General features: G+C 45.1%; 1 protein-coding gene across 2 annotated transcripts in view; it reads left to right on the top strand.

Annotated features, from left to right (window-relative positions):
- Positions 1-7,357: 7,357 nt before the first annotated feature.
- The window catches only part of AHCTF1 (AT-hook containing transcription factor 1), a 46,929-nt gene continuing 36,313 nt past the window's right edge, over positions 7,358-17,973 (top strand). Inside the window, exons 1-3 of one of the 2 annotated variants that reach the window (XM_068676378.1) lie at positions 7,358-7,488; positions 13,405-13,531; positions 14,721-14,974. In XM_068676378.1, the coding sequence (XP_068532479.1) occupies positions 13,411-13,531; positions 14,721-14,974 (375 nt within the window). In that variant the 5' untranslated portion in view covers positions 7,358-7,488; positions 13,405-13,410. Of the gene's footprint in view, positions 7,489-7,531; positions 7,668-13,404; positions 13,532-14,720; positions 14,975-17,973 lie in introns of those variants that run through there. The other variant, XM_068676377.1, reaches the window with a different exon arrangement.

The raw sequence follows: 17,973 nt of genomic DNA, 5'->3' as shown, positions 1-17,973 counted from the left end.
GCAAAACCATGGGCATAAAACCCCTTACACTTGAACAGCACGATTAATTCAGCCACACTGCACACGTGCTATGCAGGATCTTCTATTCCTTTCCTGTGCATAAGAGCATCTATTATCGACACCGCAAAGTACAAACCCCACTTTTTTCAAGCTGTCAAGCTGTGCAATGCAGACGAAGTGCTGCTGCCGGCATGTGAACACTTTGCAGGGAGGTGGGTCCTTCCATTGTGTGACCTTCGCGCCACATAAAACGGGACATCATTTAGCAAAAGGGGTGGGCAAGTGAAAGGCTGGTGGAGAACTCAGGAACTTCTTGTGCAGTCAACTGAATGCAAGCTGCAAAGAAAGAAACACATGCTGGGAATTACCTGGGGTAAGGTGCAGCCACGCTGGCACATCTTACCTGTCGCTTGTTTTGATCAGTTGGTCATTTTAGACACAGTTTAAGCAATCGCCTGCCTCCCAGCCTCTGGTGGCTATCTACAAGCGAAGCCCCTTCCCTGCACTTTGCCTAGGTTCCCTCTAATGCCGGAGGAGAGACCCAAGGCACCCCTGCTGACCCCAACGGGTGCTGTGGGATCCACGAAGCCTCCCAGAGTATGTGCTCTAGCCTTTGGCGACTGGGAGCCCAGGTGACTTCTGGCATTTCTTGGAGCTGACATGGCACAAGGCCCAGGGCTGTAAGGAACGGGAATCTGCCTTACGGATCAGTCAGCACAGCTGGAGAAAAATAGGCTTTTTGGCACGCTTAACCTAGATCCTCATCCTTCACACAGCTAAAGGTGCACAAGATAAATCCTGTCATAATGACCAGGTTGCTTCTAGGGGTAATCATCTCCCTCACAGGTAGATTTGTATTCCTTCTGGGCCTCACTATTGACAGAGCTATATGCATTTTGGCTTAACATGGAGGTTATTTATTGCCCTGTGCAGAAAGACGTACTTGAGGTGAAAAAACTTTGTGTGGGCAATGTAAAATACCTGAAATCCCTCATTCCCACTTCCAAGTGACTCCTTTTTGTAAATTTTAAATAAGTGACATGGTGTCCAGATGTTATTGAAAGAAAACTAGTCAAGCTACCGGCATTGCTCAGAGGCTGAAGCCAGAGCTCCCAGCACTGGTCCCTCACTGCAGCTCAGCCACGGCACGTAAGGCACACCACACTGCAGAGTGAAGATGAGTCTGCTCAGCACCACCACTCGCATATGACCGGCTCACTGCAGCCCTTTCCCCATGACCACGCACACGGAGAGAGACAGGATCGGGCCCAGACAGCATTCCCCAGGGGGAATCCTGACTCCATGACAAGGCAGCCGGGAATACCTCTGGCCATCAGGAGGCAACATTTTTTACAGAGGAAACAGAAGTGCGACCCGTGCAGAATGTGCTGCTGAGGGAAGCAATCTTCAAGGTCTCCTAAGGTTTGCTTTTCTGCTTGAACTAAAATGCAGACACTTCTCTTGTTCTTTTTTTAATGGCTACACAGTGCCTTACAACTGCAGTTCCAGCCCTGTTTAATTTTCCCTTTCCCTCGGAAATTCTGGAGTGCCTCTCATTATATTAAATTACTGCCGCTCCAGTGGAGAACAGAAGAGATGCTGTTATACTATTTTTGGTTCATTAAGTTTCTAATCACTTTGGGTTTGATATTCAAAAGCACTAATTAATGCTTTTAATGTGTAATGGTAGCAATGCACTACAATTGAATTAATACTGTTTTCAATGAAAAATATAAAATATTTATTCCCAATGAAACATACAGTAGAATTAAAGGTTGAGAAGCTCTATAAATTATATAAGAGTAAAAATTGTACAGAACTAATTGCTATTATCTCACAACCAGGCAATCTGAATCCAGAAAGTTAAATGCAGATTAGTCTTTTAAAAACCCTAAAGCAGACTAAATGGAGACAATCTCCATTGTTGAAACAATGAAATTCTCAGTTCACAATGAAACTCCTCAAAAAAAAAAAAAAAAAAAAAAAAAAAAAGTCCTGTCTGCTGTGTCAACACAGTACCACTGAGGTATTTTAATATTTGGCCTTAAAGCCAGGATATGTTTTACAAATAGTATCCTCCTATGTAATTACTGAAGGGCAGATTTAAACTGTATTTAATTCCTGTTTTTAAACTAGTATCCTTGTAATTACATGCTTGGATAAGTATAACCACCTTTCTGAACATCCTGTGTTTACAAATAATCCTGGGTTTGGAAATAATTGCTACATCTCCAGAGCATTTTCTTTTTTTTTTTTTCCACCTTAAGTCCCTGATGTATTCTTCCAGTCCAAAGAGGGTTTTAACACAGACAATGAGGGGCATGAGGCAGCAGAGGGTGGGCGCCCGCCTCACCTGCGGTCGGTGTGGAGGGAAGGCCATGCAGCCCCTGCTGCTTTTGAGGAGCCTGAGCCCCATGGCCAGCTCGAGCCCTTTGCCTGCCTTTTCCTCCCCAGCTCTGCTGGCCTCAGTGCACTGTGGGCCCCATTTGATGTGTTGGGGCCCCATCCTGGGTGTTTGGGCCCCATTCCATGTGTTGGGGCCCCAATCCAGGTGTTAGGGCCCTGTTCAGGAGCTGCTGTGCTGATGCAGGAGTGGCCTGCTCGTTCCCTACACAACCCTGGCAATTATATTTGGCCTGGCTAAATTGACCTAGCTAAATAAGATTACCTCTGAAATATAGCTTGTCCAATAGGCTTTAAACAATTTTAACTGCACGCAACCTGATGACATCTTGCTGGCCACGCAGCCTGGCTTTTCCAGCTTGGCCGAACAACGTCAATCTGCACACAGTTCCAGCTGCTGCTTCTCCCCCTCTTCCCTACATCTTCCTTCTTCATTTGCACAGGATCCTGCTGCTTTCTTCCAGTGTTTTGACTTTGGACCCCCCCCCATCTCACATCCACTCCCATTTTCCCCCTGCAATTCTTTGCTCCTGTCACAGATGCTGAGCTGTTTTTGTCCTTGCCTCCCCTGCTTGCTCCTGGTTCCACCCTCCTTCTCCTCCTGAATTGCCTCCCTCTCATTTTCTCTCTTTAATCTCTCACCCCTCTCTGGCTCCTCAGCATTTCAATGAATGTATGTGTTAATCCTCTTCATTGCTTACAAACGCCTCCCCCCCAGCCACAACCACAAATCTTCACACATCTTGTTTCAACCACCACGCACCTCTCTTCTCCTCACGCTGCAGGCTGACAGAAAGCCTGTTTCCAGAGGATCCCAGAGCCCTCATGAGGCTTGTTCCCTCTTGCCCGGCCTCTGCCCCACACTCAGTTAATGTTGCTGGTGGTGGACCTCGAGTGACCTCTCCACCAGCTCCGACTCTGCCCTGAGCCTCCCTTCTCTTGCCAGGTGCTCCCCACATGGCGACCATGCTTCCCTCCCCGATACGTAATTCTGTCTGTCATGGCTCTGCCCTCCCTTCCCTGTCAGTCTCCTCTCCATCAGCACGTCCCACCAGCTAGGCCACAGAGTGGGTTGTATACAGCTCTGGACTTGTCCTCTTCTTCTACGCTTTATCTGCAGGTAATCTCAACCACAAACATAAACTTGACTGCTGAGCAACTTAAAGATCTAGAGCTCTGTTCTGGCCAGTCGCTCAAGGTGAGGTTAATCTCACCAAAAACAAAAGGGCAGAGTGCTGGTGTCTGCAAAAGCCATGCAGACTCCCTTCACAGCAAAGTGATCACCATCTTACCCTATCGGAGGCACCTGAAGCAGGTCAGATGCATGGCACACAGGAAAATCCTGTTTCCCTCCCCTACCTGAAAAGGGAGTAGCTCTGATGCTGATGGTCAAGAAGATTCCCAGGCCTTCTTTAACACAGCCTCTCTGGTGCTGGTCTAGGTGAGCCTTGCCATCAGCTGAAACCCAAGCATGGCTACAACAGACCACTTTATCATGGTACTCCTCAGCTATGCAGGCCAACAGCTTTACATGCCTATAGCCGGGGGCATCTTTGGTCCAGACCTCTCCCTGTGACCTTTTTCAGGCCCGTATCCAGGCCTCGCAAGGTTGTTCGCTGCAAAAAGTTCTGACAGGAAGCCTTTCTGTCTCCATCCATAGAGTTAAGAATCTCATCCAAGCTGTTACCACTTCGAACTGTGCTTAGTGCAAAAGTGCTTTTCCTTCCCTGAACAAATGCAGTTTTGTCCTGCACATCATCACGCTTCCACAAAGAACACTTGTCTGGCTGGTCTTCTGGGTGCTGCTAGACCTTTCTTTGCATTTATCCCTAATGAAGTGAGAGCTGCTTCTTCTCATTTCCAAGGCCTTTCTTAGTCATCTCAGCTCTGCCTGTCTCATGCATAGCCTCTCATGAAGAACAAAGAACCAGTCCTGACATCACCCATCACTCTGTGATACAACCACCTTGCTATGCTCTCATACACTGCTGTACAGCCTTCACAATGTCCAGCATGTTTGGGACAAGCTATCTGCACACATCTGCGAGAACACTGCATCTACAAATTCTCCTTTTCCTCACTGCCCACAAAAACACACGACAAGGGTCACATTTTTGTACTGGCACACACCATCCTGCAGGTTCCTCATATTGTCCATCACACAAGCTCCTGCGCTGCATCAGGAGCTGGACTCTCCCATGCTACTTCAGTGACTGGCATAGGGAGGTCCTTGTCCACAACCCGTGCTCTTATGTGTCACAAATTAATATATCTGAAATGGCATCAGCAGCCACTGAGTCATGATTTTCATTTGCATGACAATATAAAAAACTGAGTCTTAACCTTAAGAGGTGCAGCTGTAATTTAGAGATAATTGATGCTGTTAATAGTGTGGGAAGCTGGGAGAAACTGAGTGTATTTGACACTCCTTTGGTGATCCTGCCACTTCTTGGTAGCACTGCAGATTTGGTTATTAATACCTGAAAATGTCTGTTTTAAAAGAAAAGTGTTTTGACCATGATAGCATACCTACACTCCAAAGGATAGCATTAGCCTTGCTCTTTTTCCTTCTTATTTGCTTTCCATCCTTTCAGTGAATAACCTTAATTTTATGTTGACCATCTTGTTTTTTAGCATATGTTTTCATATTAAAAATAAGAGGACAAGTGCAGCTAAATAGCCTACTTCTTTGAAGCCCAGACGGACTGAGGGCGAGGAGGCAGTAAACAGACCAATTTAGGAAACTGGCAGGTGCTTCCTCTCCTGGAAAAGAGGAGGTGAAGAAAGAGGTGGGTGTCTGCAAGTCTTCTTTGAATCACACGCCTGGGTTGGTTGCAAAGACATATTTGAGAGTGTTTGGTGGAAGTGTTTTACAGGGAGGGTTTTTTCTGCTGAATTTGGTGTTGTCCTTAAAGAAACTCTAACGGGGAGTCCTTGCTGTGATGGGAAACAGATTAGTCCTGACAAGAAGCTATTCTTCTGAAAGAAGACATTGGAGTCTCAGGTAGGATTATTCAGTGTTAGTTACCTGGTTGTTTTTTGTCAGTCTGCCTTTCTGAGTGTGTATTTTTCTGTTTAAACATTCATCTCAAAGTTCTGCTGCTTTGCTTCAAAATCCATTGTGGATGTGCTAAAGAGGTCTGGAATATAAGAACTGACTCGTATCCTGATTTTCACTCTAATTTTTTTTAGGGTATTTTAGGACATGCACGTAGGAGTATGAGAGAAAAGGTGGGTATTAAACTGCTAGAGTGACACTTAATAGCTCTGGTATTTTCTGGACAATTTGTAGAATGTAATGGAAATGATCTTGAATGCAATGTGCAATGAATCTCTTTGTGAAGGTTACTATGTGGGCTGGAGCAAAAATAGCTTGAAAGTGAAAAATCTGTTAAAATGCCAAAGATCAAAATTCCATCTTTCTGATTTTATAGTTGAAAACAGAAGACTTAGTCCAGTAGTTTAAACTGAGGGATGAAAAGAAATTATGCTACAGGTACTCCTGTGAGTTCCGTAAGCTTCGCGTAAACTCTCACAACAGCAAAACACCTGAATAAAAGAAATTAGCTGGTTTTTATTTAAGTGTGTTAGTGACTGCATTAGGCTCTGTTGAAGCTGGGAGAGTTAATGGATTTCTTTTATTTAGCATGAATATAGGAAAAAATGGCCTCCTTTAGTAGCTGAAACAAAAGTATTACCATATATTGAACAGCCATGCGCAGATTGATTAAAAACTGTCTTCTACATGTTGACAGAGATTTGAATACACATGGAAAAGAGAACAAAACATGTTGTGCTAGGCTACTTTGAAAAAAAAGGAGGAGGGGAGTGTGGAAGCAATTACTGGGTGGGAAAGGGGCTGAAAATATCTTCAGTCATCTAATTCTTACGCAGTACAAGAAAGGAGGAGCTTGCTCATTCTTTGTACAGGAAGTGTTGCACAAGAGATACCTCAATTTATTATCACCTTCTCATCCTAAGTGAAACGACATCCAGAACATCAGGAGCTATGCACTAGGATTCACTGAACAGTAATTTATAAGTACAGATGCTTTTCTAATGTTGCTGATGTTCTCCCTCCATGAGGCAGAACCTGAAAGAGTAAGTATCTTGCCAAGGTGATGGTGATGTATAGCTTGCGTTCTGAAGTAGATGGGAAAAAGGTCATAAATCCGTTTGACAAGTCAACACAAAGAACTATCGTTGTGGTTGTAAGGAATAGTTTTATGTAAGTACCTCCAGCTGCCCTCACTCCAGGGGTGAATGTGTGGGACAGTTGTGTTCTACCTCTAGAGAAATGTTAATTTGTATTGCCCCTTGGGTATTTTTTTATGCTAAAACTTCAGGGTAGTGTCTAGAATGAATACATGTTAATATATGTTTAATTTACAGTATTATTTCATTGAAGTATAACTATGCTTCTGCTTCCTTGCTGTGTGGACCTCTGCAGTCAAACAGAACCAATTAATGCAATAAACTAGAAACCAAGGATCGAGTATGCCTGGAAGGTTGTTTATTTATAAAATATACAAAGTCGTCTCCTCTGTGGCACTTGGCGTGTATCACACACAACTGCTCCTGGCGACACCCCATTCGGGGTGCCTTTGCTTGTGTTTCAGCATGCAGCGAGCAGCCTCACAGGCACCTCGCATGGAGCCTCCCTGAGCCCCAGCTGCGTGTCCTCTGGGGCGGGCAGGCCCCAGCTGCCGCCATGTGGCGTTGGGTGTGCGGTGGGACAGCTCTGGCCCCTCAGGGTGGTGCCGCCCCTCCTGCCCCTCCCCGGCCATGGGGCTGCCCGCCAGGCCCCGAGCCAAGATGGTGCCTCTCCCCGCGCCGCGCCAGCATAGGCGCCAACCCTCCAAGAACTACATCTCCCAGCGTGCCCCGCGGCGGAAGGGCCGTGAGGAGCGGAAGCGGCGTGCCGCGCGGCACGCTGGGACACGTAGTCCCGCCGAGGCGCGATCCCGCGAATTTGAAAATTCCCGCGGCGGCGGCAGCAGCAGCAGCACCGCGGCAGGAGCAGGAGCAGCGGCAACTCTCGCGAGACCTCCGCCCGCCGGCCCCCGCGCGGTGTGAGCGGGCGAGGTGGGTGCCGCGCGCGCGGGAGGAGGAGGTGAAGGTGGGGGGGGGGGGGGAGGGGGCGGGGCGCGCGCGGCTGCGCAGGCCCCGATCGCGGCGCGGCGCGGAGCGGCCGGGCCCGGTGCGGGCGGGCGGGCGGAGGGAGGCGGCTGCAACCGCTGCGGGAGATGCCGCCGGCCTCACCGGCACGTACCGGGCGGGGGGGGGCACGGCGGGAGGGAGAAGGGAACGGAGGGGAAGGGAAGGGGGGGGGGAGGGGGGCGGCGGCCGCGCATCGGGCGCTCCCCTCGGCGGCTGCAGGCCCGGCCCCGAGCCCCTTACGTAAGGGCCCGCGGGCGGCGGCGCCGCGGCCCGGCCCGGCCCGGCCCAAGCCCCGCACGTGGCCCGGCTGAGGCCTGGGCAGCGCCGCCGGGGGCGGGCACGGCCCGAGGGGGGGCGGGGGGCGGCTTCCCCGCAGCCCCCGAGCGCGCCCCGCGGCTCCCTGCCCCCGCCTGGCTTCATTTCCCTCTCTGTTTGCCCTTTTTGGGCTTTTTTTTTTGCTGGTCCTGACCCGGCGTGGTGCTCAGCGTGTGCCTGCCGCGCTGAGCCCCTGCATCACCCTTGCATGCTGCTGCCTTAACCATAAATACTCCATGTCTTCAATCAGCCCGGTCCGGAGGCGCTGCTGGTAGGGAAGGAGGAGCGTGGCGGCTGGCTCCCGGCTCTCAACTCCGTTACGGTGGTTTGTAAAATACCCCGAAACCCAGGGGCTTGGTGAGGAGTCCTGAGCCCTGCCCGTAGCGCAGCGTGCTCATTCAGGTGCCGTGTTCACCCCGTGGCTGTGGGTGTTCGTGGCGGTCCCGGCGGGCGGCTGTCACGTGCTGGGGCACACGGCGCTCTGCTGAGGACAGCTCCTCGTGCGCTGGCTGCATCGACTCGTTGTGCTGCATTCATCTGCTCGGGGATTGCTTTTTTCACGCAGCGCAGTGAACTTAATCAGGCTCCTATTAATTTCCTGCCTTCTACCTAGTAAGCTGTCAGATGCAGTTTTCGCAAAATAATGGTGACAAGCGGTTGCTGGCGTGGTGCTGTGCTGCCCGTGTGGAGAACAGAGTGCTCAAACTGGGAGGGCACTCACCGAAAGCCTGGGCCTGTCTGTCTGTGTTTCAGATGTTTTTGCCATTCAGCTCATCCTGTTGCCCCCTGTGAAAGCGCCGGGAAGGATGTATGTTACGGTGGCGTGCCAGGAGGCTGGAAATGCCTGGTTGACTACTGGCTGTCTGTTAGGAGGCTTGTGTGTGCTCTGTGCTGCTAACACCTGCTTCTGCCCGCCCTTGGCGTACCAAGTAATGTAAAAAAGACCATAATTTTAGAACTGACTGCAGGAACTTCTGCTGGCGTAGCTGTGTTAGCCAGGGCCTGCCCCTCTTGGGTAAAAGCATAGCTAAAAGCATAACCTCGTGTTAGAGGTTAACCATAGGAGGTAGCTGGGTGAACTGGCTCCTGTGTTGGGTTCTGATCTGGTTTGGTTTCGCTTGTTCTTTGATTTAAAGGGAAACCAAATACGTGGTTTGTGTCAGGTATTGGGTTGTAGCTATTGGGGATTGTTTGGATAGAGAGCTGCAACTCTTTTTCTCCTCACTCTTCGCACTGTGGATCTGTGTTTCTCAGCGAGCTTGTGGCGCATCCGCACAGCCTCTGACTGATGAAACCTGTAGGCTGTGCTTGGGGGAAGCGGTCTAGAATTATGATGTGGATGAGTATAATGAGCAGTGGCTCTAGACTGAAGTTCAGGTCATGGTTTAAGTGTGGAGCTTTTGCTTATGACATTAGGGGGAAGTTTCTCTGCGCAGCTAGGAAAGAAAGTACCCTGTGGTGCTCACTAAATCCTCTCTTCAGGAGTAAATCACGGCAAAGTGCTAATTCACTGCACCTGACTACCAAAGTGCTGTAAGTGTCATCGTCTTCTGCTCTTCCTCCGGTGCCTGTGAGTTGCTTCCTGTTTTTTTCCACTGAAAATGTCATGGAAGTAGTCAATAATAGCTCTTGAAGTTCTGTAATTGTCAACTTCACCTGTTAGTCAACAGAGTGTACGCTGCTCATCTCAAAAGAGCTAGCTTTGTCTTTCACCTTCTCTTCCTTGGCTTCTTCCCACTCTTTGTCCTTTTTCTGTAGAAAATGTGCCTGGAATGATGTCGTGCAATGCTGTTTGTTCTCTGATCACTGAATAATACTTTGCTGAAATCAGTTTAGCTTCCCCATCTGCTGAATGAGAGTGATGCTTGTCACCTGGAGCCTTCTCAGTGAGGTAGTCTCTAGATGAAACAGGGAGTTAAAAGTTGGCTGTGTCTTGGGCAGTGACCTTTCTAAAAGTGAAGTTGATTTCAGCTCCTTGAAACTGAGCGTGGAGTTTCACACGTGCAGAAGCCAGCACAACGGCTGGCTGCCGTAAAATGGGGAAGGCCTCGCTCCCTCTGCGGATTTGCAGTGTGTTGGCCTGCCTCTTCCTTGTGTTGACTTTAGTGCTCGCTAGCTCTATCTGCAAGCCAGTTTAACTCTCTAACCTGGCAGAAAGCTGCTGGCTTTTCGGGGTTAGTTTCCTGCCTGCTTAGGGAGTTGGCTTGGCTCGCAGAGCAGTCGGAGAGGCTTGCCAGTCAGTGCGGGGTGAGCCGCAGGGATGCGGTGGGGTGAACATGAGTGCATGGAGAGGCAGGAGGCAGCAGCCAGGTCTCTCTTCTGGTGCCGGTGAATTCACCATGTTTTGTGAAATCACACCTGCTTGTGACTGGCCATGCTTTGGGCTTTTTCTTCAGCAAGCAGACACCATTTTCTTTGTCTTCGAAAGTGGTTTTCATGCACTTCGGTCAGTTAAAACTGACATCCCAGAACTCTGACTTGGCTGTCTGTGGTTCTTCTTGAACATGTGGTTTCTCATGTTTTTCTTTTGGAGTCTGTTCATCCAAAAATGGGCCATCATTCAGGGTTTTTTGACACATTCATGTCTTTGGGAATAATTCATGATGTGTGAAGTTTTAAGCACCCGGGGTGGAAGAGGAGTTGGCAGTGTGTACACAGAGCGCTTTGGTGTAGGATGCAGCTGGAAGGTCGGATGCCGATTTTACTCCTGAATGTGGAGTAAGCCTGTGGCATTTCACAATAATCTGGTTTCCAACAGACAGGAGGAATACAAATGTAATCGCTGACATTGTCTTCAGAGAGAGCAGAAACGCAGTCAGTTTTGGATGTACTTCTGAACAGGAGAGGCTTTGTGCCTTTAACCTATCTCTGTCCTAGTCACAGGGTTCTTGTGAGCAAATATTTTTCCACTGTTGTGATTTCCCAGCAGTCGTTGGTTTAACTTATCAGAATGATGGAAGTAAACCATGCTAATAACCTGATCACTATACATACTGTTCATAATTTATCATGGAGTTTATCTTCCCAGTTCCATATTGCCAGGCCAGATGTCTAGGAAAAAAAAAGTCATAAATTCATGTTGGCTTCCTAGAGGAGACATAGGCATGCCTGGTGCTGTAGCATTTTTTTTCATGCTTGTATATGCATTTAAAATAGCTGCAGCATGATTAAATGTAAGGTTACAAGAATGCTCCAGGTGTTGAAGTATTTGGTGTTCCTGAGGGGTGGCACTGGACTGACACAGGTGAGGGGACTGCGGGCAGGGCAGTGCTGTGTCAAACTGGGAGCTTCCCACCGGAGAAGAGGAGTCCACTTGGCTTTGGTTCAGGGTGGTGGCTGTGGGGCTCGTTTGTTCTTTGAAATTGCATCTCCCCACTGGATTATCTTAAAATACAGTTTGCAGTTTGGCCACACAGAGCTCAGGCCTTTTCTCTGTGCTCTTGGCCTCTCCAGGTGGGCAGTGGCAAAGGCAGGAGGGCTGAGGGTGTGCGGTTGGGAATGCCACCTGCCTGCCCTAGTGGGAGGGAGACACCTCGGTTCTTCAACACAGAACCATCGTGCGACTATTGCAAAATACCATCTTAGTAATCATGGAGTGCTTGTCGCACAAACGCATTTTTCAGAAGCATTCGTGCTTATTTATAGAGAAGATTTATGGTTTTATTCCCCATGATCGTGTTCTTTTCTGAATTGCATGCTGCTTTCTACACTTCCTTCGTACGTGCTGTCAAAATCAGTGCTCTCCCTTAGCGGAGCATCAACTGGGTGAACATTTTAAAACAGGCTACGTCAGGGTTTTTGAAGTAGTATTTAAAACAAAATGTAGTGCTTTTATTAATGATCTGGGTGATGAGGCAGAGCGTACCTTCAGCAAATAACTCTTCCGTCAAGCCATCAGCAGCTTACTTTTAACGAAACAGTGAATTAGACTGTGAAGCAGTTGCCATGTGCAAAATACCCAAGAAGTTATTTCTGGTAGTGGTAGGTCTTTGGCCTGGTCAGAATGCAGAACCTTACCTGATTCCTAGCAGAACATCTCGGATAGAAGTCACTGGGACCCTGGACAGAGACTACGTGTTTCAGATCCTTTTTCTTCCCTCTATCTCCTTGTCTTACATGTCTTCTAAAAAAGATAACAATTGCTGACAGAAAAAGAACCCAAGTAATAAGAACACATTATATCCTATTACATGAGAAGCATTTTGGGTGGGTTTTCTTACTTTTTTTTTTTTTTTTTTTTTTTTTTAAGTTAATGACATAGTCTACTTTTGGTATCTATTTTATCTGCTGCTTCCATCTGTTCTGTTTATCTCCTTCTGCATGTGCTCTGCTGAGTAGTCTTTCTTTGTTCATTCCATAGTATATCCCCATTACTTTATCCTGCATTTGTCTTGAATATGATTTTTCTGCTTGGTTGCCTTCTTTCTCTGCTCTTTCAGATGTATCAGTTGGCTGTCCTGTTGTTCCTCTCTTGAAATTTCTTCTCCTGATTATATTCTCAGGTCATTTCTACTTGTTCAGCATCACAGAGTTGCAAAGGAACCTATGAAAGCAGTTGAATATTGATGGAAATTAAAAAGATGCTATTCAGAAGCCCAGAATACCTATTAGTATTTGGCATTATGGGTTACTCATGCAACATGTTCAGTCACTCATTTATGAGTAAACTAAGGCAGACTGCTGGTTGAAATACGGAGCATTTCACTGTCTGGAGCACCTCTATGCAGTGCAAAAGTTCATCCTGTTGGCATTGCTAAATGATGCTAACTATGTAAAGGGGGCCTAACGGAAAGATGGGGAGAGACTTCTTAGCAGCGGTTGTAGTGACAGGAGAAGGGGGTTTAAACTAAAAGAGGGGAGATTTGGATTAGATATAAGGAAGAAATTCTTTACTCCTGCAATACTGGCTTTGCCAGAAACTGTTGTTTTTTTTTTTTCAAAATGTTACCTTCTTCACGTGGGGGCTCTGAATACCGGCAGAAGATACAGCAACACGTTCTCAAATGCGTGAGGCTTGTGACTTTATATAGAGTCGATTCCAGTGCCCAGGTCTTGGAGAATAATCCTCCACAGAAGGATAATTCATAAAAATTATGTTTGTTTATCTTGTCATTTCCCCTTAATATTCTGTAATTCGTCTGTTATTCCCAGAGCCTGGTCTTCAAAACTAGCTGTGACTTACGCTGTAAGAGAAATAAGTTATTTTTCTAAAACCCTGTCTTACTCTGCAGTGAGTAGACTTGAGCTGTGTGTATTGTTTTGCTGCTATTTATCTGTCCATACCTGTGCATTGCTTTTTTACTGAAACTTCTCATAGGCATTAGAAAAGCAAATGGTTGTCACTTTGCTCTTTTGTAAGGTCAAAAACTGAATGCCTTTTTTTCCGAATGCCTTTCCCCCCCTCTTGCTTATAAGAACTACACGTGATGTAAAAGAGATTATTTGATGTATATTGATGAAAATTCTGTGAATCTCAAAAATATATGTCTGACACGAGTATTTTTGCATTTCTTTATTTCTTTACAGTGAAGAATGCAAGACCTAACGGCTCAGGTAACAAGCAGTCTGCTGCAGTTTCCTGAGGTGACTATTCAAGCACTTGGGGAAGATGAGATAACCCTAGATTCTGTGCTGTGTGGGAAGTTTTCTGGAGGTGAGCATTACCCTTTAAAATGTTATTGTTGTACAAAGTCATTATTTTCTGGAGGTTACCTGAAACATAGGGTCATAGAATCAACTGCTTTAGATTGGTTCTATTGAGATGCATCAGGCTTAGAGAAGATAAAAAAAGATGTCTTGGTTATTTAAAATGCTAATATTAGAATGAACTTTGAAATCACAACAATCCTCACTGAAGGCTGAAATAATCTTGTGCTATTAAAGTCATTTACTTAAACATGCTGAATCAGTGAGCTTTCCTCAATTTTTAATTAACTAAAGAACAGTTTTTCAAGTAATAGTGTTGTCTTGGGCTATATTTATTTGCACCAGCACAAGCTATATGACCATCGTGATACCACATGTGAGAATAGTTTTACAATGTTAGAGACAAAAAAGAAAAAAAAATATTTTCCAAACTGAGTAAAACAAAGTGGCTAAGAATATTAGGCACTGCAGCCATTATTTCCAAACTCCTGAATAGGATGCAGATGAATATCCAGTGAGAGTTTCTGAAGTGGCTAAGCTGATTAGATAGTTTTTCTTTCTGTGTGATCAGAAAGTAGAGCTGGGTGCCTGTCTGGATTTCCAGGCTTCTGTTAAGACCAGGTAGAATCCACCTACCTGGCTGTAAATGCAGTAATTGAGTTAATACTTCTTTGAGTTTGAGGTAGTTCTGTGACACAAAAACTCTAAATCCCTCGGTAATCACAGGTAAGATTTGTAATTTACTAATGCATTTACCATCATTTTAAGATAATTTCTTCTCAAAATCCAAATCCATACCCAAAGCAGGGATATGTCAAGTAAAATTAATAAACCGGAATGAATTTTACAGTTGAAATGTACTCGAAGAATTGAATATCCTTATGTATTCAGATGCTTTTTTAGCAAAATCAAGCCAAATATGGCATACAGACTGGATCAATATATTGCAATCGTTGCCCCCAACAATTAAAATCATTCAGTATATGGATGACAAGTGCAAATGCCAAGTAATAAGGTTGTAAATTTTAAGGTGGGCTGCTTGAGGATTTCAACGTGTCTTTTTAAATAGTTGACCAAAATTAAGTAAGTTAGTCTTACTCTGTTAGGTACTTTTATTGGGGGAAGGGGGCGATGACTTTTAAGTTGCTTTCAGTCCTCTGCTGGAAATTTTGAGTCAGCTTTCTTTTCTCTTCCAGGACGAAATGGCCAGGCGTGGTTGGCATGTGGTCCTCAACTTGAGGTAGTGAACTCTGTGACAGGAGAGAGGCTCTCTGCATATCGTTTCAGTGGAGTGAATGACCAGCCTCCCACTGTTCGCGTGGTAAAGGAGTTCTCCTGGCAGAAGAGAGCTGGGCTGTTGGTTGGATTGGAAGAAGCAGAGGGAAGTGTTCTCTGTCTGTATGACCTTGGAATATCAAGAGTGGTTAAAGCAGTTGTTCTTCCAGGAAGGGTATGTACTTGTTAATCAGAGAAGCAAAGCTTTTATCTTACTATGTGCTGTTTCAGGAAAAGCTTTGGAGCATCTCTTTGTAGGATGTATTTTATTCTATGCTGTATTAACATACTGTAACTTCAGAGCATCCAGTCAAGAGAATCGTGATGTAAAAGGAGGGGCCTAACAATACCATTGTCTTGAGAATTATACCGGTAGTAAAATGGGTTTGTTATCTAATTCTCCAAGTTCAAAAAAAGGCATTGATTTTTTTTTTTTTCTCCTCGTCAGGCTGAAAAAGAAAAAAGTGCTTTGAAGTGTCTGTAGTACATGTTTCCTAAGTGGTTAATTTCTGTCAGAAGTACTGTCGTTAAAGTATCTCAGACTTCCATAGCTGTTGTGCAGTGAATGATTTAGACATTTCAAGTTGAAGTTTTATATCTTACATCTAAATAGAATGAGCTGGGAATAGAAAAATGAAAATAGGTTAAGAAGGATCATTGTCACATATTTAATCTGTGTGTATGGAAGTCATTTGAATATAGTTACAACTATCAGTTGTAGGAAGGAGTTTTGCCGTGGCACAGCAAACTGTTCAGGAGAAGATGTGAGGAATCTTGCAGGGGGAAGTTGGCTGTTTTGTGATAAGGGTTATGAATTTTGGGATAAAGCCAAAGCTTATCTGAATTTTTGCTGTTCTGCCCTAAATGTTTTTGATTACAAGCATGTTTGGTCTGTTGCTTTCACTTTGGTTCCTATCTTGTTGCTATTAGATTAATTACATCAACATAGACAGGGCACAGGTATTACTAATTGGAGCATAAAGTTCTTACGTTGTGTGTAGGAGCAAAGGTAAGCAGAAACAAGTAGATAAAGCTTGCACTTGACTATTCTCCATTTGTTTTGGATTTCATTATTCTGTAATTCATACTGGCACGTATGTAATGTATAACCTGATTTAATCTGCCGAAATGATTCTTCCACACTGATTATTTTTAAAAGTAAAATGCAAATCTATTCTTAGTATCACTTTCTGCAGTTTGAGTTGTTGCTTTTTTATGGCTTTAATGAGCACATTAATTTATGGACTGTTTTTACTGTGGGTATATCTTCTGTAGCCAGATATAGAGGTTAACTAGCTTACAGTAACTCTGGTCTGAGGTGTTCACCCATTGATGTATCCATACAGCGTAGTTATAGTGACTGTATAGCTGACTTTTAGTGCAAGAGTAGATTGGCCATTCAGAAAGGAAAGGATTCAAAAAACTTGTAAACTTAGAAAAAAAATGCCTTTTTGTTTTGTGGGAGCGAGCATCTCTAATTGCTTCTGGACATCCATGCAAAATGTAGCAGAAAAATTAAAAATGTTACTGCAACCTATTTGAATTAGGTTCCAGTAAAAGCAAATTTGAACTAAAACATTAAATTGTTTTACAGTGCTTGTATGTTTCAGAACTATTGAATAGTATTTTCACAAATTTTCCTGGTTTGTGTGAGGCAGAAGGGTAGCATTGAGATTCAGTGAGCTGAGAGGAGTTGTCTTTGTTCATTCCCAGAATGAGCTGGCAGTGGGCTAGGAGGATATGAAGACAGTGCAGAGAACAGTGGAAAAACGTGCTGTTTCAGGAGCTTTTACATAGAAAATTGATGTGTTAGAACCCAGAAATATTTTTTGCAAAAGTTGAAGATTCATTTGGAGCCAGTAGTACAATGACAATAATGGTCAAAGAAAAATTAGAAGTAACACGTGAACGTTGGGTAGTGCTGCAGTGAGGTGTGTACTGTACTTGTGCTCTCCTCATCACAGTCATCAAGATGCACAGCAAAAAATTTGAATACTCAAAATGCTTTTGGTACTGCTTTGAGTAGCAGGGAAGATTGGAGATTTAATTTGATTCATAGGAAAATGAAACAAAATGCAGGTCTGTAAATAGCTGCAGATACTTCTATGATTAGAAGTGTTGTGACAGCTGAAAGGTAAATTCTGTAGTGGATTGTTGGGCACTGTGGTCATAACAAATATGGGAGAGGAGAAGACTTTGAGGCTTCAGGGTTTAGTTAGTTTTTCCAACACTGGAAAAAATATATAGGAAGAGACTACCTTGTGATGGACACTTCTTTCAGTTTGATGTGACATTGTTGACGTAAAGCTTCCTGTTTTCATTCTGTTGTATTTTGCAAGAAGCTAAATGACAGCCTACATTCTTTCCTTGTATAGCTTTGCTGCAGGAGTTTTCAGGTGTTTGTATCTCTGGTATAGCAGTGAGTGCTGTCCCAGGAGGTGTTGCAGGTGCTGAAGGGTCTTAATTTTAAAGTAAAACAGCATGCAGACTGCCTTACAGCAGCCAGATGGCTTTTGAAGATCTCCAAAGAAGGAGACTACAACCTCTCTGGGCAACCTGTGCCAACACTCCTTCAGGGATCAACAGATCCCTAAAGATGTTTAACAGGGCTGGGCCCACTGTTGACCTGTGAGGTACACCACTTGATACTGGCCTCCAACTCGATGTTGTGCCATGGGTCACCACCCTCTGGGCTCAGCCCTTCAGCTGGTTTTTGATCTGCCTCACTGTCTGCTCGCCCAGCCCATGTAACAACTGTTTGTCTGCAAAGATCCTACAGTAGACAGTGTCAAAGGCCTTACAGAAGTCCCGGCAGACAATATCCACTGCTCTCCCATTGTTAACTGGTATAGTCATTTCGTCACAGAAGTTTATCATGTTGATTCTCTTTGGTCAGTCCATGTTGACTTCTGATGTCAACTATGAAGGCATAGACTATATCCCAGTGCTGATAGGCTGTGAGCACTGGGAGAACTAGATTTTTGCCTTATGTAAGGCTGTTAAATGCAGTAAAGTTTCTTCTGTAATTAATTTTAAAAATTTCCTTAGTTATTTCTAAGTAGGAAAGAGAAGATGGTAAGCTGTAATAACAGAGTGTACCACATAAGTTGGAGTTTATTGGATTAAATAACTGTAGGAAATACTGTAAATGAGAGGCAGTAGCTGATTTTTGTA

This window comes from Anas acuta, chromosome 3, assembly GCF_963932015.1.
Source record: "Anas acuta chromosome 3, bAnaAcu1.1, whole genome shotgun sequence".
NCBI classification, from domain to species: domain Eukaryota; kingdom Metazoa; phylum Chordata; class Aves; order Anseriformes; family Anatidae; genus Anas; species Anas acuta.
Note: the sequence above shows the minus strand (reverse complement) of the source record. Positions and strands in the feature narration are given on the sequence as shown.